Genomic DNA, 22,155 nt, shown 5'->3' with positions numbered 1-22,155 from the left:
AGTTACCAAAAATTAAATTGCAAACAGGTAATGTTCTGTGCTTTCAGCAGTTGCAAAACACTGTAATTGAAAGAAAGAGACCTTACAGCAGAGGTAGCTTTTAAACCTTTCCAAACCAGATAGTGTTTGTTCCCAGGTTTATGGGAAGCACTTGATGTTTTAAGTAGAGAGTGTGTGAAGTGTCTTACAATTCAAGCCTTAAGGCTATGAAGTTGCAGGAGACTAAGGCAAACTTCTGTCCATATGATTGTATTCCAGTGAGGGTTTGGAGTAATTCTGCCCCGTTCAAAGGGAGTGCATGTCATCTTAAGTTAAATCCAGTGTTTGACTTGTTCCTCTCAAAAGAATCTGTCAGCTGGGAAAGATGTATGTCAACAGGGCAGTTGGTATTATTTTTTTAAGGTTGCACTACACCTTGATGTTTTGGTCCTGTCCTGTTCATGACTGTAGAAGTTGCTTTGTCTCTGTCTGTGACTGTATGGCATCTTTGTAGCAATTATGTAGTTAGTTAAATGGCAAAGAATGTCTTTTGGCCCCTGAAATAACGGAAAACAAGCAGAGTTTGACCAGACTGCTATGAACCACAATAAGGGACCATACTGGGTTAATGGGGAAGTGACTGTAGTATGTCATTTTTGGAAACAATACTAGGAAGGAGGCATTTAAACTCAAAACAAGGATGGTCTGTCTTCCTTCTGTATTCCTTGGTCGTCTTGCATATAGACTAGCATCAAAAAGAATATTGTTAACGGTATTCTCATCTGGCAGTTGCACAATAGCCATGTAAAGATAAATGCCCTTGTCCTACATATTTATCTACACCCCAAATGCAAACTACCAGGCAAACAAATTGCTTCCTAATTTGTTCCTAAAATGGCAATGGTTTGCATTCATTGAGAATTGCTGGAAGAGCTTACTGGGCTTGCTTGCTTCCTTGACCACTTTAAGGGATTTTTAGAAATTCCCAGTGAAATGCAGCATAAACTAGGAAGAGAAGTTTAGGAGTCCATGAGACAGAACTTGCTGAATCTGATTCCTCTGGTACTGTTCTTGTGGAGAAGACAAATTAATGGTTGGTTTGTGGTATTGCTAGTTTAGACGCCCTGTGGGTTCGAAGTCAGCCTCGAGAATAGCTCTAATGCCATGTTATCTTAGCTTGAGCCTCTAGTCTTTTACTTCTAGTACGTGAGGATTCTGTTCTGGAGCGCATGACAGCGAGTTTAAGATGATGATAGGAGGACTGCTGCTGCCATGCAATAGGGTAATTATCAAGTCTCTTTCAAGTTTGAGGTGCAGAGCCTTTTTGAATCTCCTCACTACTATTTGGTAGTACTTAAAATATTAAAACTTATATATGTATTTATATATACAATATATTATACTATATATATATATTTAATAAAAATACATTAAACGTAGTGTTTGGTGAGATTTTAGAATAGCTGTGTTAGGCTGTTTCTCCCCTTACTGTGAAAGTTATTTTCAGCCCTGAAAATAAAAAGGTACAGATGCTCTAGAATGATCCCTTACTGACTGAAGAATGCACCCTTGTAGTACGTGAGATAATTTGGGGTTCTCCTCCTGCACGGAATTTGATGAACCTCTCTGTAGCTATCTTCTTTCCTTAGTTCTCTTCAGATCTATGACTGGCTGGGGATACCCCTTGAAAGATTTCTTGTGGTCTTACTTATTTCTTAGCCAAAAAGAATGCCTTTATTCTAGAATATATCTCCAAGGTGTCCTGCATGCATGCATGTACTCCAGCAGCGAGGAAGTGAGGACTGTGTTTCAGTGTAATGTGGGACACTTCAGATGGCTGGTTACTTCGGATTCCTCAGGAAATGATGAAACTGAATTTAGCTGAAGCATAGTGCCTCTGTGTCCTCTCTGATTATAGCCAAAAAAGGCAACTGGTTACATTCTGGGAGTTGCATAGGCAGGAAGCTGTGTAATGGAGGGTAGAGCACAGCTGTTGCCTTGCCAAACCTGATACAACTCTGAACACAATTGAATATGTCTTTTTTTTTTTTTTTTTCTTTTTCCCCTCTTTCCCTCCACTCCCTTTTTTTAACCCTTTGATCACAACCTGCAGATGATACTCTGCAGTGTCATTAAATCCTAATATGTTGAATTGTTTGTCTTCTTTATTTCCTGTGTACTCTGTCAGGCTGGCTGTTATAGGATGGCCTTGGAGCTCTCCCAACAGCTCAAGTTTTTTATGGCAGCCTCCAGATTGCTGCATCTTGTCTCTGCAACAAATCTCTTGATCATTTATCCATTAAGATCTTGTTTTCAGTAATAATATGAAAAGCCAGGGAGGAGTTGCTCTGAGAACTGCCATGGTGGCTGAGGTGGAAATGTCAGTGACCCTGTGGGGAAGGAAAGATGAGGTCAAGTGTGGAATAGCTGCTTGGCATATCCTGTAAGGCTTAAGACAAAGATTTTAAACTCAAGCTAAAGGAAGTGATTATTTATAGAGTAATTTTCTCTTTGTTTGCTAAAGAATTTTTGACTGTGAATATACAGCTATCCATACAGTCTCTGGCACAAAGTTACATACCGCTTAGAGTGATACATTTGTTGAAAGGAATTTCCCTACATGCTTACAAATGAGTGGTGTGGGCATTTGTGCCCGTCATTATTATGGCTGATGTTTTTCTGGCTTCATTCACTCTTTGCTAATGCTGGGACTCTACATCTATTGTTGCTCTCATGCATGTTTTGGGAATTGAGCTGCTTCTGTCCCACTTTCAATACGTTTTTGTCTGCAGTGTGTGTAGTCAGACTTCACTTACTTGATTTGCCTGCTGGTTTGTAAATATGAGTTCTGTAGAAAAGTTATCCATATAGCTCCTGATTGCCTTCTAGGACATGAGTACTCATATTTTCATTTCCTGTTCTTTAGGTGGTAAAGAGCTCTAGTTTCTATGCAAGTTATGAAAAACATATATTGAGGACACTGGTATCTTTGTGAGGAAGAATTCAAGAAGTAATGTTTATGGGATTTTGTAAAGAGGCTGCTGTTACATGGTTAATGAGCCTTGACGCATGCAGTCCTTTTCTGATTGAAAGGACTTTTGAATGGCACTAATAAAATTGCTGCCTTATAAACTGGAAAATCCCTGGCGGTAGTGTTCTGGTTTTGATGAAACACTAAATCTAGGGTGCCATTTTTCGAGTATGCAGCCTAAGTCTCCCTTTTGTAGAGATGAAACTCTCTCCTCTATCTGGCTACAGTTTCATAGAAGGATCTTAGTAGAAGGTTTTTAGCTGTAAAATTTCCTGATTTATTCTGATACTATCTTGGAGATATTTTGCTACTGAATATTATCTAGCCAAAAAAAAATATAAAAACTGGTGGGCTGGGTATTACTACTAAGCTGGTGATGGAAAGGAAAGTATCTAATATCAGTCTTAACTGGTATCCTCAAATTACTGCTATCTTTTAGAAGCAAAGTGCATCTCATGGTCTAGGCTGGTAGCTGACATTTCTGAGAAGCTGTGGGTTTTGATTTATAGCTTATCAGAATAAGGAGATATGAAGCAAAACTGTTGATTAAACATTTATGATTTTATTTCTGAGCAAATATCTCTGCCAAGTAGAGCAGTGAAGGGTTAATCTTGACATGAATGTTACTGACACAGTGTCTGATGCTATGAGGATTGGCACAAATTGTTTGGTGCTTGCTGCTTTAATGTGCTTCCTCTTTTCTGCCAAATAATGGCTTCCAAATGCTTAACAGTCGGTGTTTTGTTGTAGGTTTTGGGTTTTTTTAAAACTGCTTGCTAGTTTGTTTTTTTTCATACTCTTGGCAAGCAAAACCTTGGCCTTATTGGAAGTTTGACAACTTTAGCGGCACTTACTAACATGAAATTAAACGAGGGAGAGGCATGCTCTGATGACCAGGGATTCAGAGGACATAGCATGTGCCTGTCTGCCTCTAGGAATTTGTAAGGCAATTTGAGGCTTTAAAAATATCCTTTTTCTTTTTTCCCCCCCTCTCTTCACAGGTCCCCAATTGTAAACCACAATGTCGCAAAGAGACGCAGATAAGTACCTTTATGTGGACAAAAACATCATTAATAACCCCCTGACTCAGGCTGACTGGGCTGCTAAGAAGCTGGTATGGGTTCCCTCAGAGAAGAATGGGTTTGAGGCAGCTAGCCTGAAGGAAGAAGTAGGAGATGAAGCCATCGTGGAACTGGCAGAGAATGGGAAGAAAGTGAAAGTAAATAAGGATGACATCCAGAAGATGAACCCCCCCAAATTCTCTAAAGTAGAAGATATGGCAGAGCTGACGTGCCTGAATGAGGCTTCCGTGCTTCACAACTTGAAGGAGAGATACTACTCAGGACTGATCTATGTAAGTAATCTTGTCTGTTGGGCTAGGAGTTCTTGATTGCACAGCATGTGAACTTACTGTAAATTGCTTTGTTCCCCAATGTGTATGTTAACCTTTCATTGCCCCTATACATAACTCATCATGTGACTTACCTTCTTCCCTCTACTTAAAATTTTTTCACTGAACTATGCCAATCCCTCTCTAGTTAATGTTGAAGCTTTCAAGGAATGCTATGGTAAATCTGGCTTTAATGTTTTAATGTCTTTGTTCGCAGGATGTTTTGAATGCCTTTTAACTTTCTCTTAGCAAGACACAAGAGCAGTTGGATAGTGGTAAACATGGAGTCTGATCTGAACTGAACCAAATAATAATAATAAAAACACAGTCCTAATCCACCCAGCATCTGAAATGTGTTTTCCATGTCTGGAACTTCAGTGGGAAAGAATGCTAGTGCCAAGCTTTTTGTGTTACAAAAATTCTGGATCTCAGAGCATCTTTTAGAGAAGGAACATGTCTGCCTGCATGTCCTTACAGATAGGAAACGTTCCCTTTTCTTTCCATCCCAAAATGGACAAGAGCAGAGATTGCTGCATCTTACTGCTGTGTAAATAACAGATACCATTTATGGGACCAATGAATACCATGGGACCAATGGTATGGTATACCCAATGAAGCAGGCAGCAACCACTTCACTGAATACCAAAGCCAATAAATAGGGAAAGGTGGGGAAGGAGACTTTGGAACCTTGACCTGGTTCTTCAGTTCCCTTCTGATTTTCCTCTTCATGTTGCCTATGTTTAGTAAGCAGATGTTGGTCATGCTAGCTTCTGCTTTATTAATACTCTGCAGGTATAGAATGAATTATTAAACTCAGTGGTAATGTAAAATTTGGATGCAGGGGCTGGTTTAAAACGGGACTGGGAAGAGCACAAGGGAGAAACTCTTGACTTACTAGTGCTGTGCCTGCTCTTCTGCAGTGCCATGAAGGCATGCAGACAACTCTTGGAGAAATTATCAGACGATATCTGCAGGATCAAGGCTGATACAAATTTAGTCTGACTCCCACAGCCTGATGTCAAAATTTGAGAGCTAGTGTGATTGGAGGTTGACGCAGTTGATTATTCTTGTAGTTAACAACTCCTTCTACTATTGGTCAAAATCTATCCTCAGACTAAAAAATCTCGGTATTCAGATGAAATAGGATATGCAAGATCCATGTGTAACATTTTTAGAATAGGTAACACTGCTAGGTTATATAACAATTGTTGAAAATAATTCAGCAGTGTCTTGAGGTCTGCTGCATGCTTGCAATGGGCTGTTTCACATATCTTGCAAGATGCCATCTGAAATTTCAGACATGGTCTGTGACTAATAAATTGAGTTCTTCTGATTGGATTGTAAGGAGATTGTAAGGTTTTTTTTGTAAAAAATCCCCACACCCTTCACCCAAGCAAACCTTGCATAGTAGTTCTCTATTACAGAATCTTAGTCTTGCCAAAACTGTGTTCCTGTGCACTTGTGAAATGCACTGATCTCACCTGTCAGCAGTTCTCAGCAAGTCAGGAGATTAATGGGAAGGCTTAAAATACTTTCATTGGAGTGGCTGTTAGTTGATCATTAATCCGCTTGAAGAAAGGGAGTACACGCAATGCATCTCCAGCATAAATGTCTCTGGAAAGATCACAAGCATAGTTTAGTTCTGTTCTTCTCCTTTCTCTCTCATTTGGCAGCAGGGCTGTGTGTTTTTATGAGCTATTTTCTTTTCTCCTTTTTTTTTTTTTTAAACTTTATTTTTCTGTCTTTCCATCCTGTAATATGAAGGGGGAAAATCTTACTGCTGGTGCAGGCAAATTTTGAGTGAGGAATGTCAAACAGTTCAAGAACTAAGAGCTTGACTCCAAACACCAGTTTGCTGTTTCCGTGTGTGGATTGGTTCTGCACTGAGTACAGACTGGCTTTCATATTAACCCTTTCTATTTGGAACCTTCTATCAAAAGATCATTTTCAGCTTTTGTGTATAATTTTTGCATACCTGAACTGCTTTCTATTCAGTGTGAAATTCAAAACTCAATCTTACATGTTGCAGTTACTTTATTGAAGTTAACTGTTACTGGAAGATAAATTTTCTGATATGCCATGGTGCATATGGTCCTTTCAACTCCTCAGAGCTAGTTTAGCAGTTAGAAAAATAAAACTTGTTCCAGTTTGGCATGTGTGTCACTTGAAATAGTTAGAGAAAGGTAATGCCAGAATTCTATTTTGAGCTAGTAATGTCTGAGACAAAGCACAGATTTCCAAGCCAGTTATGCTTATAATAGATGAGCCTTTCAGTTGGAACCTTGCGTTCAGGGATTCATGCATATAAGTCTTCACTTGTACTTCAATAAGATGAAGATAACTCTTGTCTTCTCTGTGGTAGGGCCAGCAGCTTCTGCTTATTAATACAACTCAACTTGCTTCCTGTATGAAACTGTCAGTGGCTCAACCAGCAGTCATGACATGGTGGTCTCACTCAGTTGCTTATTCCAGCCATGATTAGTTGCCTTCTTCACACAGCTGAGATTGTTCTACTGCATGGAAACTTCCCTTAGGTATTTCTCCTGGCAGCTAGAATGCTGGAAGAAGGCGGCAGCTTCTTCTTCTTGCATACTTGTTTTATGTCTTCATCACTCTAAGTGAAATTAATGTCTTCCCTTTTCTAAACTGCTGCTCTCATCCATGGGATGGCTTCAGACCTCTGCACTGTACTTACTGAAAAGCACCAGTTCTAATTTGTCATCAGTCATAGCCATGAAGAGTCACACATAAACAGACAAGAAAACTCTACGTTCCTTGTGGGCTTGTGTGCACTGTGAACATACTGCTCTTGCATTGACTCCTTTTTGTCTCTTGGTCCTACTCTGCCTTCCACTGGTGTAGTGAAAGGTCAGGAAAGCATGACCCAGACTTTCATCTTTTAGTCTGTGCTGTGCAAGTGCTGTCAGACTCAATGAAGAACTAAAGCTGAGGCAAAAGGAAGTGGCATTGCCAGCTTGGTTGCTGTAAACTCCTTAAACTGCTCCCTTCAAGCACTACCTGAAACCCAACCTGACTAGAATGTCTCATGGAAGCTTAGCTTCCTGGAACTTTAGAAGTCCCATGCCAAAAGGTTTTTAGCCAGCTTTCACAGTTTTCCACTTTGGAAAGACATTTAGTATTTTCTGTAAGCTATTCAAATATTCCTCAAATATTTTTTAAAAATGAATGGGAAAAAGAAAAGAGGGGAAGAAAAAGAATTGGTCTGGAAATATATTCTGATAGTTTATACTAGGATGCGGAAAAGGAACCTTAAATATCTATGAAAAACTTGCTTCTGGGAGGACATCTGTCTGAATCTATATCTGAATCTGCTGCATGTAAGAGTGGACTTGTTACTTAGTGTTAAGCCAGCATGTAGAAAGTTTGGGTGTAAGACCACAAACTGTGTGGTAGATGCTATTTTCACCCTTCTGATCACTGCAGTCTAATCCTTACCTTTATCTAGCTAAGGAGCTAAATCTGATTAAGTACTCTCTGTGCTCCTTGTGGAGAACTCTTTACCACTCCAAAGCACTCTTTCTTCGTTGAGCAAGCGATAGAAGAGATGTTGGCAATTGAAATAAGAAGTGCCAAATGTACTGTCTTCTGATAGCAGTGCAAGTCGCTGTAGAAAGCTGCTCATCTCCAGATGTTTCAAACAACTGTTTCTTAAGTTGACAGAGAACTATGATAGCTCTAAACCCCAGGAGCAGGGCTTGGAATGCTATTCTTAGAATATCTAGGAAATATCTAAGAAGCCTCTGTTCTTCCTATTCCCTTTGCAAGTAAAAAGTTTATTGGGCTGTTTTGTTTTTTGTTTTTTTTTTTTTTTTTTTTTAGGTACTAAGATCTCAAAGTTTGGGTTTGTTGGTTTGGGTTTTTTTTTTAAGAAGCTTGATATTTTCACTGGAAATGTTTGGCAGTTCCATTAGAACTGTGCAATTTAAGCCAGTGGAAACCAATTGAGAAATTGAAGTTTGCTGTCATAGATCAGTGAATTAACCATTTGATATGAATTAGAAATAAACTTTGACATATATTGCTGACTCTTTTAGCATGGACTGCTTTAGAATTGTTTTCTATTTTGTCTGGTTCAGAACAATACTGAGCATTCTAAGCATACATACTGAACATACTATGTAATCTAGTTCTGGTCATACTCACTGCTTTCTAAATCATGAAAGTGTTCAGGCTTGGAGAGTCTTCAGAAGGCCATCTAATCCAGCTTCCCATCCAGAACAGGATAGCACTGCCTTAGGCATAGTCCAGCAATCTTGAAAACCTCTCAGGAGTATGCTGGTCTTACTTTTCTTTTAGTAACTATTTTGACTCGAAGTTTCATTTCATTTAGTGATCATTTACTAGATAAATCCATATCAAGCATGAGGCAGAACATAATAAAATGTATGCATCTAGAGCTAAGCACGTACCTTATACAGTGAAATGGCACTTGACTTGAATGTAGGAACTTTGAAAGGAAGAAAAGCCAGTTCTCATGGACTGTTAATTAGCCAGGGAGCAGGCCAGTGATATCAGCGTGACTAATGGGTCAGTTGATGCTCAGTGCACACTTGGAAAAGTTGAGTACTGGTCAAGGTGATAGGACTTTAGCTGTTCCTCAGATTCTGTTATTGCTTAATGGGAAGCATCCCAGATGGAAGTACTGGAAGTAGTACTTAAAACACTGTTTGGTTTGTTTGTTTTTCCAAGTAATGTACTGTTAAAATATGCAAGTATACAACATTTTTAATTTGTGTCTTTATTTGCTGGGGTGTTTTCTTTCCAGACCTACTCAGGCCTGTTCTGCGTGGTAATCAATCCATACAAGAACCTGCCCATATACTCAGAAGAAATAGTGGAGATGTACAAAGGCAAAAAGAGACATGAAATGCCCCCTCATATCTATGCCATCACAGACACAGCCTACAGGAGTATGATGCAAGGTGAGTGCTGAGATAATGACTCTTGTTGAAATCACAAATCAAGGTTGCAGTCAAAACACTGTAGGAGAGCAACAACTCACTGCTATCAAAAGACATTATTGTCCTTGCTTACAGACACTACTTGGACTAGCTTTTGTGTTCAGGTGAATAGCTTTCTCCTGCTCTAGTGGATTGAAGAACCTTACAAAAAGTCTGGTGAGAGCTAAATTTGACATAAAGAATGGGCTGGTGTGAATGCATGGGGTTCAGAGAATCAGGCAAGGAGAACTGAGGTAGCAAATTTTCCATGTCAGTGGTGAGCCTATGAATTGAGATAGCTATAGGTGGGCAGGTATGTGTATTGTTTGATAGAGGCTTTTAACAAAAGCCAGTTTAAAATCCAGTTGCACAATCTGGCTGGGGGGAACAAGCTTAGAGTAACCTATATTTTGAAGTGGGATGGTCAGTGGTAGCTTTACTGCCAAGAGTTGTTTGGTTATATTCTTACTCTGTTAATAAAACTCACTATCAGGAAATATTAAGTACATCTGTTGCCTTTTCGTGGAATGAAAGAAAGCAAGTGGATAGACCTATTTCACCCCCACACGTACAACTGAGAATCAGAGAACTTGTGGATATTATCTGCTACTTTTTTATCACTTGAGGACTTTTAAATATGGAACTCTGGATGCCCTGTGCATATCCCTGGTTCTGAGAGATCTTTCACAGAGTCAGTGGTGGTGTGTGTGATGCTTGGAGAGGCTCAGGTGTGGAGCTATTTTGTGCTTTTTTTCCTGTTTGTACCTGGGTTTTATAAGGAAGCATACTTTGTAAGGTTTAAAGGGTGTAATGGATAGTTTGATTTGGCACGACTGTATGAATGTTATCCTCCTTTATTTTTTGATGCCTAGAAATGATTAAGGTGTTTGTTCCTCCTAGGTCTTGTCACTAGCCTCACATTTTTGAACAAAGGCCAGATATAATAAAATCATGCTTTAAAATTCTCATTAGTCTCAGTTTGAGTTCTGCTTTTCACCTGCCCTTGCTACCACTTGTACCTCTGAGCATAGGAAGACTATAATAATACTGGTTCCGAGTGGAAAGAAAATCTCCATCCACTGACCTATGTTAGTGGCTTCCAACAAACTTGATGTGGAGAAAGCTGAGAAAGGTTGCTAAAGCCATGCAGAGCACAGCACAGGGGTGAGCTAATGTGATGCATCAGTTAATCTATATTTATAAAAGGTTGGAGTGGGGAGGGGTGGGCATACAGACACGCTACAGTGGACTGGTGGCAGGGTATTGGTGGCAATTTGCTGAAGATGTGGCAAGATCTTGAAGATTCTTGAAGAATATGGCCATACTGCTGGTGTGTTAGACTGAAATGAATGCTGTACCCAGAAGATAAAAACCTATGAACCTGGTCCTCGATGGGACCTCACTTCTCTTAGAGAAAGACTGCATCTGCCATGATGGACAAGAACAGATGCTCCACCTATATTATACATGACAGAACGTTGTCCATAAGCCTCATTACACTTCTGTTTCTTTTATTACTTCCTTCTCTCCCTTGCTTGCTCCTTGTTAGCTCAAGCACTAATTTAAAAAGCTATTGATTTAACTGTACCAAAGTTACTGTTCCCTAGAAAGAAATCTTGTCTACATAGAATCAGAAACAGTTCCTTTGGCAGTGTTGTAAGGAGACTGAAGAAGTCCTTTTCCCTTACAGACAACAACTTGAAAGTGCATGTGTGTGCATCTTGTCCTTCATCCCTGCCAGGTGTATCAGTGTGTGACAGAAGATACCCAAACAGCTGCAATTCTGCAGCAGGGGACAGGTGACCTTCCTTGGTCTGACGGTGGTTCAGAGCTAGTGATTAATCTATGTGGGTATTTTCTTTCCTATTGAAAAGAGGTGATGTCTCTGTCAGACCACCACTTGGACAGTGTCTAAAATTTGGAAATCCCAGGCTTGACTTGCTTTGTTGTACAAAGCTGGAGAATGGCAGCCCTGCCTCTGTTTTCCAGGCATGGGAAAGTTGCTGTGAGGTCTGCTGGAGTGTTTACCTTTCCCAGAACAATTCTAGCTATGCTGTATTCTCAGCAGTATTGATAGTCTAGAGGCTTACCCCAGCTCTTCTTTGCCTAGTTTAAGATACCTTGTTGCTGACTTTTTGGAATGTTTGTTGATACGAATATCATTCCCAGTTAGCTTTTGAACTAGCCTGGCTTGATCTGTTTAACTAGGTTTGGAAAGATTTTTCTGTGTGGCTTCACAGGTAACTGTGTGTGCTAGCAAGACCTCTAGAGATTGTTTTAGGGTTATTTATTGCCTTATTTCCTTGTTTCAAAGGGTAGCAGTAACATTCCAATGTGTGCTACTGGGAGTGAGGGTGAGTAGTAGGTTGTTGCAGTGTCTCTGGTCCTGGCTAGCCTCGAGGGAAATGGAAAGCAACATTCCTATTCCACTCTCTCGGTTTTGCTCAGCGGTGGGGGAGGTTTGGTGCGGCAGCCAGTGGTATGGCAGGAATCTGTACAGAGAATAGAAGATGAAAGGGTCGGGTGCTCCACGTGAGCCAGAGGCATTTAGGATTAGACTGCCTTCCCTAGGTTACTTTCAGAGCCCTGAAGACTGGGAATCCTTCATGGCCTGGAGAAGGATAGCAAGCTGATTTGACTCTGACATCTGTCAGCACAGGGTGTAGTTATGTCTTAAGCTGACAGAGTGGAAAAGCTTTGCGTGTTAATTGATTTGGACTCGGATTTTTTTTTTTTTGTTGGTTTTCAGTCAGCTTATGGTATTTGAATAAGCAGGCCTTTCAAAGGGATGGTTCATCAGGAAGGGAGAGGAAGATGAGAGTTTTGTTCCAACCTCTGATAATCCAGAAACTATTTAACCCTTTTCAGGCATGTGTGCTGATGCATTGTGGGTGAGCTTGGTCTTCTTATTGTATCTTCTGGTTACTTCATTGACAGAAGTGTCATGGCACTTAGATATTCCAAGAGATTAATTTGCTTTTTGTTAATTTTCACCAGAAGTACGTTATTGACGAAATAAAATGGTGAAGGACATGTTCAGAGTAGGTTGGTTGTTGTTATTGGGATTTTTCCCTCCTTTCTCAGACCCAAGACTTTGACTCTCAGAAATGAGATGAAAACACTATTTTGCTGTATGGTACCTGGAGAGATTTCCTGTGCTTCAAGAACAGAACTCTCAAAAAAGTGTAACATTTTTGCTTTTAGAGAAAACAACCATTTGTCTTAATGTTTCTGTTCCCTGGGTAGCCTGGATGCCAGAAGCCTCAGATCTGTTTTCAGAAGAATTACACTTCTGGTGCTGATGATTGAAACACAGTGCCTGCAAGTGGAGTGGTGTCTTGAGCAAACAAATCATTATTCTAATGCAGCAGATGTATACTGAAGAAGTACATTCTTTACCTCAATTCACAGTCTCCAGGGCCTCAATTTAGAAAATCATATTTTAAAGCTGTTAAACAGCACCTGTTTGTCTATTTGGAACACACACAGAGAATTTTCTGTGTCAGATGGTGATAGAAGATAGAAATTTCATTAGTATCTGGAGCATGGTGTCTGTTTTAATGCCCTGAAAAGTATCTGAAACATCAGTAATAGGTTAGGTCAGTATGGTTATTCTGGTCTACAAAGCTCAACCTGTTTAACTAAGAGATAGGCAGGAGAGGGACTAGACAGCACATAGCTAATGAATAAATTCCATCTCTCTTAGCCAGTTTTCTCCACGTTATTGGAGGCCTCCTAAAGTTTCACCTAACAAAACTGAAAATCATTGAGCAATGATTAAACCCTCCTTAACCTTGATGGATTAGTCTGTGAAGGAGCCTGTGCAGCCAGCGCCTTGCCAGTGTTCACTTGGAAGTTAGGTAGTCTCTGGGTTTGGTGTTGAAAAGAAAAAATGCTGAAGCACAGTAACTTCATGATTTTTTACTGACCTTGTTACATTAAGGGAGGAAACACAGTGTTAGGTGTTGTAAGACAAATCACTTGCTTTGTAGATCCTCACATGCACCTTGGGACCACTTGTGATTTTCACAAAAGACAGTCCTCAGATCTGCTTCTACAGAATATAGACCTTCAAGTGTTTTGTTTGTAATTCTTAAATGTTTGCATACTTCTCTAAGTTTCCTAGCTAGCAGAACACTTCTGTTTTAACTTGCTTGCTGCCAAGTCATTTCTCAGCTTACTTCTTAGCATTGGGCTGCTATGCTGCACTGTATAGTGAACTGTCCCAAAGTGCACCTTTCTTTTCTATACAATATTCTGTGAGTGCTTCTCAACTGAGACCTGCTCAGATTATGTAGAGGCACACATGTCTCTTTCAAGTTGCATGTAAAGGTCAAGTTCTATTTCCACTAAAACCCAAAAGAACATATCCTGTGGTTTCACAAGTGTGTTTTCCAGATTTGTCCAAGTTTCTGATGCAAAGGGTGACATGAAATTTGGATACTAGTTATGGAGGATACTGGTTTTGATGCAAGTGGCAAGAAAAGATGTACATTGTTTCTAATTTTCTTAAATGTTTTACATGCTTGGGATTGCTTGAGATTTCTAAATGCAGCTCTAAAAATCTGTGTCTTGAGATGTGGTTTTCAAGAGAACAGGGAGCTAAAAAAGAGTCCGGTTGCCCACTTGTTTTTTAGTAGTTACCACACCCTTTTTGCTTCATTCCTGTAAACCAGAGCAGGAGTTCTCTGGCAGTCACTTATGTAATGGTTCAGCCCCTGCTGTCAGTCTCTCTGCAGTTCACTGTTTTAGTATCATGAGCTGCCTGAGCCTTTTGCAGGCTGTATACTAGTTCTTCTTTTCTGTCAGAATTTCATAAACATTTGCATAACCTAAAATTACAGCCTGCAACTTGTTTTCTCCTATCTCCAGATTCAGTTAAGGAGTGCTAGAGAAGGGGAGATATGGGCTCTAGTCCAAAAATGTCTTGGGGGAATAAATATTTGCATTTGACCTAGTAGGTTATATTTCATTTTTCAAAATGAAACTTATTTTTCTCCTTGGGACTGTTTTCAAACTTCAGCTAATGCAGTGCTGAATCTTGGCACTGCAGTATTCCTGCCAGCTCAAGTGATTTTTCTTTTTTTCTCTCCTGGTTTTTTTTCCTAACATCTTGAAGCTCTATTGTTGAGAGCTGTCTTGGATATGCTATGTTTCTCCTTCATTTGATTTCTCTTTTCTCTTTCTTTTTGTACTTGATGATAGTTTATTAACATTTTGAAACTTCTCTATAATGTGTTCCTTAAATGACAATGCGAAAACAGGTTCTCGGGCTCTTTTCTGGTGTTCTCCTGGAGTGTTTTTGATCCTATTCAAGCCAGCATGTAGGTTAAAGCACCACAGTGAACATATTTGATTAGGTCTGATGCCAGTGGGGTTGTTCCGTGTAGCACAGTGTGTCAGGTCCCTGGGGCTCCTCCTGCGTTAAGAGCCCTGAGGAAAGGACACGAGATGTAAAATTATGTTGATGTTGGAAGAGAAGTTCGAGGAAGCAGTAAGGAGCTGAAACTACGGTGGTGAAAGCACGGTGGAAGCACTTAGATGCATTTAAGAGCAAATCTAGCAACTGAGCTCTGTGAGTTGGCCAGCCAGCCCGTTGCCCAGGCTGGGCTGCAGGCGTTCGGCGCGCCGGGGAGCAGTGCGGTAACGGGAGCGCGGAGGGCCGGGCTGCTCCGGCCTGCCAGACGCTCGTGGTTAGGAGGTGGGTGGTACCATGGAGCTATGGTTAAGCTTTTAGCCTTAATGAGTCAGCTATAGGCAGGGGACTGCAAGCCAAGCTTTGCCTTTCAGCTCCACTTCCTCTTAGCTGGAGAGGTGATGTCACCATTGTGTGAATGCTATATTACTTCTCCTTTTATGGAGATGAACGGGCTTGAAACGAGAGTCACTCATGCAGAGGAAGTGGGTGATAAACGCCTGGTAGGATGTTCTGTAACTGAGATGTGGAGCTTAAATTGCACATTCTCTTCTAGCCTCCTAACCTTTTTCTTCTCCCATCCCAAAACATTTAAAAACAAAATTCAAGAGTTTGGAGCTATATTAATTTATCAATTATGCCAATATATTTGACCACAGCAGTTCAGCATTCATTCAGATTTGTTGTTTTGCAGTAGTATATTTGGTTGAGTACTTTCTATGTACAAGATGTCTCTTTTGTGAAAACAAATTTTGGTTTAATTAAGTTTTTAATGTATGCTGAAGCAGTCAGCAGTCTAAAATGCAGTCTTTTATTCTTGGACTAAAGAAAGTCAAGAATAAGTTACGTATTATGGGGGTTTTTACATAGTAAAATTAATCTACTGATCTTATTATACCATACTGCTGTATAGTTTAAATTTGAAGGATATTTTACTTCCTGAATTTCTGGATGTGTGAGGCTGCTATGCCGTGTGATCACTTGAATACTATGGTGATGAGAGCTGAAGAAGAGCCTAGATAAAAAACTTTCCTTGTCAGCTGGTTTGAAATACAGAACTGTTGCTATAATTAACTAATGAGTTGTTATTCTGGATTGTTTTTAATAAGTGACTCTGTTTAGGATTGAAAAGCAGATGCAGATTTCTTTTAATCAGGCGTTTCTTGATTGTGTTATTATAAGCAACTGAGTTTATGGTACCCAGCACATTCTCTTTTGCTGAGTAGGTTGCTTGCACAACTGACAATGAAGTAAAGGCAAGTGCTGACTGAAGTAGTGCAGTATGCCCATGTTGAATGATCATTTGAAAAAAAAAAAAAAGGGGTGTGAAGGTGGCCTTTTGCCTAGAGACAACTGAATTCTGATTTGTGATAGCACAAGTCAGTATTGTATGGAGAACGAATATTGGCATTTAAAACTGTTCTTAATTTGAAGTGTATGTAAGAGTTATGCTTTGTGTGTGTTAGCTCTTTGCTCCTTTGGTCGGCTCCTGTTTCCTGTTGCTCAACACATTATTTGAGTTGTCTGTCTATACACAATTAGAAGAATTCCAGCTATCCCAATGACTGCTGCTTTGCAGTCCTGGGAAAGAATTTCCCCCGGATTGCAAACAGGAATGTTGCCTTTTATGGCAGTGTCTGCGTGCTCCCAGGGACTTGCCTGCACTCGCAGGTACGTTCCTGCTGACTTAAAGCAGAGGTGACTAAGAGAGCTGCAGTGGGCCACCAGGAAAGTGTGTTGGGGGAGGAAAGCTTCATGCCAAGAGGCTTTTGAACACAGTCTGTGACTTTTCCTGCCTGACCACCTTTCAACACCTTGCTCTCTGTTGAGGTGGGGAAAAATCCTGTGCTTGCCTCTTTGGGACTCCTTAGGGTCAATCCAGGGTGCTGTGGCTACCTTGCCTTACTGAAACAAGGCTGGAAAGAACTTCTCAACTAAGCATGGGAAGACTTGGCATGATTGAGAAGTGTTCAGTGCCAAGGAGCTGCTTGGTATTATTATCTGATGTTGATCATTTCTTTTTCTGTTGGGCAGTCAGTTTATCTGTCTGCTTACTGATATTCTTTTGCTAGATCATCTCTAGGAGGGTAATGGGAAGGCGTGTGCTAGTCAAGTGTTTGGGGCTCCACTGCCTGTTTGAGGAGCTCCAACTCATAATTCCAAGATCAGGGCTGGTTACCAGGAATAAGGAGCACCTTACTTAATCCTATCTTTTTAAAGGTGGTTTGTTTTTTTTTTATTCTTTCTCTCAAATCGACTTCTTAGAAGAGCCTCTGTAGTACCTGAATGTGAGCATAACCTTTTCTGGACAAGTGAACTGCTTGTTTGTATTCAGGCTTTTGAAAGTCAGATGTTACTCAGAGGCATAGTCTTGTCCTTTCACATAGCTGCTTTGTGGTGCAGAATTGTACCCAGGTGTTGCACTGCTGAAGAATACATTTCCTTAGGCAATCCATAAATGAGTCATTAGTTATTCCCCTGATCCACCCTCAAAGTGCCCAGTCATGCAGAGGGCTGGCATGTGCCTGCTGAGCCCTTGACCCACTGGGGAACCTTGAGTGTGTGAGGCCTTTGGAGCTGGCTAACATCTACTCTTGGCCTGGCTTTTAGCAAAAGGAGTGTATATCTCAGAGGCAGTGAATAAAATTCAGCACTTGAAAAAATGAATATGCAATTTAAGTAAAGCTGCAGTATCTAGTTTTGAAAGCTTAACAATTTGCCAGGCCAAAACCGTTTGAGTGGTGATTTTCTTCTGCTTGCTTTCTTCCAGTCTTGGGGCTGATCAGCTCTTTCTTAGAACAGTATTAGCAGGGTAATGACAGGTAACATTCTGAGTTTTAACAGGAAAAAAGCAGATTATTTTCCACTCATTTTTTGTGCTCATCTACATATAATCAGTTTCCAGTAAAGAAGCTTAAGGGCAGGAGTTGCAGATATGTAGCACGTGAACCTAATGCTTCCATTATTGATTTCAGAATATTTTAAGAAAATATGGAATCTCAAATTTGTTAGGTTTGCTAGCTTTCCTTATTCCACAAAAGTATGTGGAATATATTCCTCTCTTTATAAACTGGGTATACAGGAGATTTTTCTTGATGAATGTGGCATTCGTGATGTTAGTACTGAAATGCTAAATGCACTTGCAGCAGCTGTGTTTAAGGGTATAGAAAGTGGTTTCAGGTACTCGAATTCTATCAGACTAGAAAACCATCCCTAATTACAGCTCAATCTCTTTATCTGGCACAAAACAACTTGAATGGTGGCTTAATTATGTCACCTAAGTACTGTCTGGTGGGAAGAATACTGAGTGTGCTTGGTTTATGTAAGTTACGGGGAAACGGAATAGAAAGAACCAGTAGCTAAAATGTAGAGACAGTCACATAAACATACTGATGGAGGTCACCAATTACTGAAATACTTCATTGGAGAGATCCAGTGAATTGCATACTCTCATGGATGTTTGAGGCTTCCTTTCTCTCTCTTTAGAGAGTAGATGTTAGTCGAGTGGCGTGAGTGGAAAAAGGAAAGTGGCAATGACTGAATGAAGTCTAACTGCTGCTGTGTTACTGAGCTTCTCAGACTGAATAACCTGGCAGTCCTCTGGTCTTGAATTAAAAACAAACACACACCTAAAATCAAACAAAAAACCCCACAGCCTAATGGGGATTTTGAGTTTGGTAGCACAGTGTGTTCTGAGAGCCCCAATGGCTCTTGTGGGCTGTCAGTCAATGACTTGCTGTGCCCATCTGTTCCATGTTTCACTGTCCCTGTGATGACTACAAGCTGCTGAGGCTGTTCTGGTGTAGGCACAGGCACTCTCCAGTCTTCCTGGTGCTCCCAGCTCATCCTGGTGGTGTGAGGGAATGGGATGCACCCTGGGTGGGGGTAGGTGGAGACAGAGTGTAGGGCAGGGATGACAGGTGAAACAGGGCAGAATCGGGGGATTGTGTGCAGGAGCTGTCACATGAAGGCATGGTGGAAGGATTGGTCAGGACCATGCATGATGAAGTGGAATCATAGGTGAAAACTGAAAGGAGGTTAAAGGTGTGGGAGAAGATAGTGGTGAATAGTCTGGGTGAATTAAGTTCTGTAACTGCAAAGATATCCACAGCTGGGAATTGAACACAGGCGTTAGTATGTCTGCTGGTATGTCAACATGGAAAAGAAAAGGTTTCTGTTGTTACCAACTGCTCTGCTAATACAATAGGGCATGGTGCTTCAAACAGTCAGCTGTATAGGATGTAGGCTGCTGCTCAGTGTTTTAGCTTTTGGGTCCATTCTGTACAAAATAAGTAACAAATATTTTGTCACTGAGCCTCCAGTGTTTGTTTTGGTCTGAAAGCCTCTATTTGATGCGAATCTTTGGGATTTGTAACAGTTGCTGTCCCCCTTTCCCCCTACCCCTTCCATTTTCACTGCTCTGCCGATGACTTCTGTAAGTTAGTATGAGCCCACTGTAAGAGGGGCTGAAGGAACAAATAGATGCACATCACACTGCATCTGTGTTGTAAAGAAATGTTCAGTAGGAGACTTCTGCAGTGTTTGTAGAAAAATTGTAGTGCAAATAATATTCTTTCTGGATGAAGAAAACTAAATTGCTATGGTGCCATTATACTTTGGCCTATGGTGTGAGGTGGTGTCTTTTGCCAGAGAAGGGGTTACCTGGCTATGTTTCTGAAGATACTTGCCAGTGTTTACTAGTTCATGGTTTTGTCTTCAGTATTGATTTCATTCTGTCAGAGAAATTTAGAGTCCTAGTCTGACTACTCTTTTAAAATTTTTTCCTAGATCGAGAGGATCAGTCCATCCTTTGCACGTGAGTATTTCCAATTGTCAGCTTGTCTGCATGTCACAGTTTGTGTTTTTACATTCTTTGTGGAAGGACTCTCTTAATTTTAAGTGCTGGTAGTGGAATTACAAAATCAGGTAATAAGGAGAGTCATGGAAAGTCCCACTACAGTTCCTCCAGTATATAATTCCTTCTGCAAAATAATTTTTGTAAAAAGTGGAGGAAGGGTGGCTTTGCAACAGCCGCTGTACTCAAACTACTAAAGAAATACAGCTTTGCCAGTTAAAAAGGCTTGGAGTGATCCTTCAGATTTGATGCAGCTGTTATGTTTAAGTCCGTGCATACTGATGAGGCTGATAGAGTAACAGATACTCTTGATACAGCAGTTTGTCTTCTAGACACAGTACAGTTGATTTGCCCTCAGCCATGCTTAAGGAATTGGTATGTTCCTTCTAGCAGTCAGGAGGCTTCCATTTGAAAGATTTACTTCATCACCTTTCACCCCAACCTCTACAGCAGCCTCCAAGTTATTCCTCAGCCACGTGACAGTCTTCGTATCCAAGTGACTAGAAGGCATAGCTCTTTATGGCCTTCCAATCCAGCTGCAGCCCATCTTTTTTTTCCCTTGGTTTTAAGGGAGGTGCTGCAATGGCCAGAATGCAGTTAGAGTGTCTGTAGCCCTCTTGGGATTAGAAATATGATAATGTCCCCATACATCTTGTTTGTGAATAACTTGCAGATTTTCTTCGCAGAGGTGAATCAGGAGCTGGTAAAACAGAGAACACCAAGAAGGTCATTCAGTATCTGGCTCATGTTGCTTCCTCGCACAAGTCCAAAAAAGACCAGGTAAGACCTAGGTTTAGTGATGCTTTATTGCTCTGCTGACTTTGGACACTAAATATATACTGGCTGATGTTGGTAAAAGACGTATTGCTCAGTAGAAGCTTAGATGATACCATCTATCAGGGGATTGAGGAGGTCAGTGAACTATGAAACAGTAAATCTGTCAAAAATTGCAAGTCAGGGAACACTGTCCAAAGTCATAACTCCTTTGAATTCGGTGGAGCTACAGCAGGCATGAACTCATCCACAACCCCTTGGATTCGTGGGCAAGTGCATGGGCAAGCGCTGCTACAAGTGAAGCATCACCTGTACTGATCCTTTCATGTGGATGTGTTGCTTATAACCAGTCTAGGCAACTGATCCTTAAAACTGATCCTTCTGTGGAGGAGTTGTCTCCTTTCTTCTGTACCGTTATAGATTAGGTCTGGCCATTGCATGTACTGTCTCAAAACTGGAGAATACAATGATAGGCTAGTGGACGTCAGCCGAAAACTTAGAAATTGTAGGAAAACATTAAAAGGGGGGAAAACAGCCAAGTGTTAGCAGCACATGAGAGGAGGGTGGTGATGATGGTGGGAGGACTTTAAAGATGTCTCACTTATATTTTTTTCCCCTCCCTCTCCCCCGATGGACTATTGCCGAATTCTTCAGTTGTATCCTCGTAGGTGAGCTGCACGTTTACTGCACGTTCTGCACCAGGAATGCGTTTTCTGTCCCATTGTGTGATTTTTTTGAGCAGCTTTTCACTCCACACCAATATCACTTTCTGCAGCTAAAGCAAATCCATAGACAATTCACAATTTTTTTTTTTTTTTTTTTTGTGTGTGGTACACAGTAATCTTTTTGTAAGGATGTTCAGTTGGAGACTGTAGAGATTTCAAGAATACTTGTGTTCTGTGCTCAATACTAGTTTGCCTTTAAGGTTTTTCTTGCAGGATTTTCCCAGATACATACCATTTTAGAAGTATTCCTCCAGGGCAATAGGACTGGACAAGGCTTTCCTAGAATCTTAAGCATACAGTGTGTGGTGTTCCTTCTAAGACCAAATGTAGTTAAGTATTTAGCCAGGGTATTTCAGGGCTGTGGGCACGTTAGCCAGATCTGAACACGTTGGAAATTTCATTATGAAAGCCAGGTGTGTCCACTGCATCTCTGCATAAGAGTTTTCCTATAGTAGCTTAATGTGTAGGCATGTCTAATGCATATAGAGTATATAAATAAGAAGGCATTTCTGCATGCAGGCACACTGTGTGTGTGCCTGCACATAGTAGTAACTAACTTCTGGAATCCAACCGAAAAGAAACCCATTCTATGTGCCAAAATTTCAGACATTAGAAGGCTTTTTCCATGGTCTGTCAGTAGCTGTATTTAGAAACATTCTCCTTTTTTCTTTTTTTAAGTGCGGAAAATAGAATCATGGGGTTGAGTTAAGTATTCTTCCACTGCTTGTCCATGAGTAAAATTTGAACCACCAAAGCAGGACAGGCAATCTGCTTAGGAGAATAAAAGAGTCCTAAGTTGGGCTGGTTGGTGATTTGCCCAGGTTTGATACTTAATTTTTTTTCCCTAAGTTTTGGTTTTTTCCAAAAAGTCCTGCAGCTCACATTTTGTGGCTAAGCTGACCTTACCAGAGGGGATTTAGAGCTGGAGCTTCTGAATGTTAATCAGCAATGAGTGCTCTCTGCAATACTTCTTTACAGAGCAAACTTGGAACCAGAGTATAAGAGTTTATGATGATGAATATGT

General features: G+C 40.6%; 1 protein-coding gene across 1 annotated transcript in view; it reads left to right on the top strand.

The window, feature by feature from the left end:
* MYH9 (myosin heavy chain 9) overlaps positions 1–22,155 on the top strand; it is a 69,713-nt gene that overhangs the window by 11,714 nt on the left and 35,844 nt on the right. Inside the window, exons 2-5 of the mRNA XM_032105417.1 lie at positions 4,012–4,364; positions 9,187–9,343; positions 19,566–19,593; positions 20,319–20,412. Coding sequence (XP_031961308.1) covers positions 4,032–4,364; positions 9,187–9,343; positions 19,566–19,593; positions 20,319–20,412 — 612 coding nt within the window. The 5' untranslated portion in view covers positions 4,012–4,031. The remainder of the gene's footprint in view (positions 1–4,011; positions 4,365–9,186; positions 9,344–19,565; positions 19,594–20,318; positions 20,413–22,155) is intronic.

Source organism: Corvus moneduloides, chromosome 4, assembly GCF_009650955.1.
Source record: "Corvus moneduloides isolate bCorMon1 chromosome 4, bCorMon1.pri, whole genome shotgun sequence".
In the NCBI taxonomy this organism is placed as follows: domain Eukaryota; kingdom Metazoa; phylum Chordata; class Aves; order Passeriformes; family Corvidae; genus Corvus; species Corvus moneduloides.
This window is presented reverse-complemented; position numbering and strand designations above follow the sequence as displayed.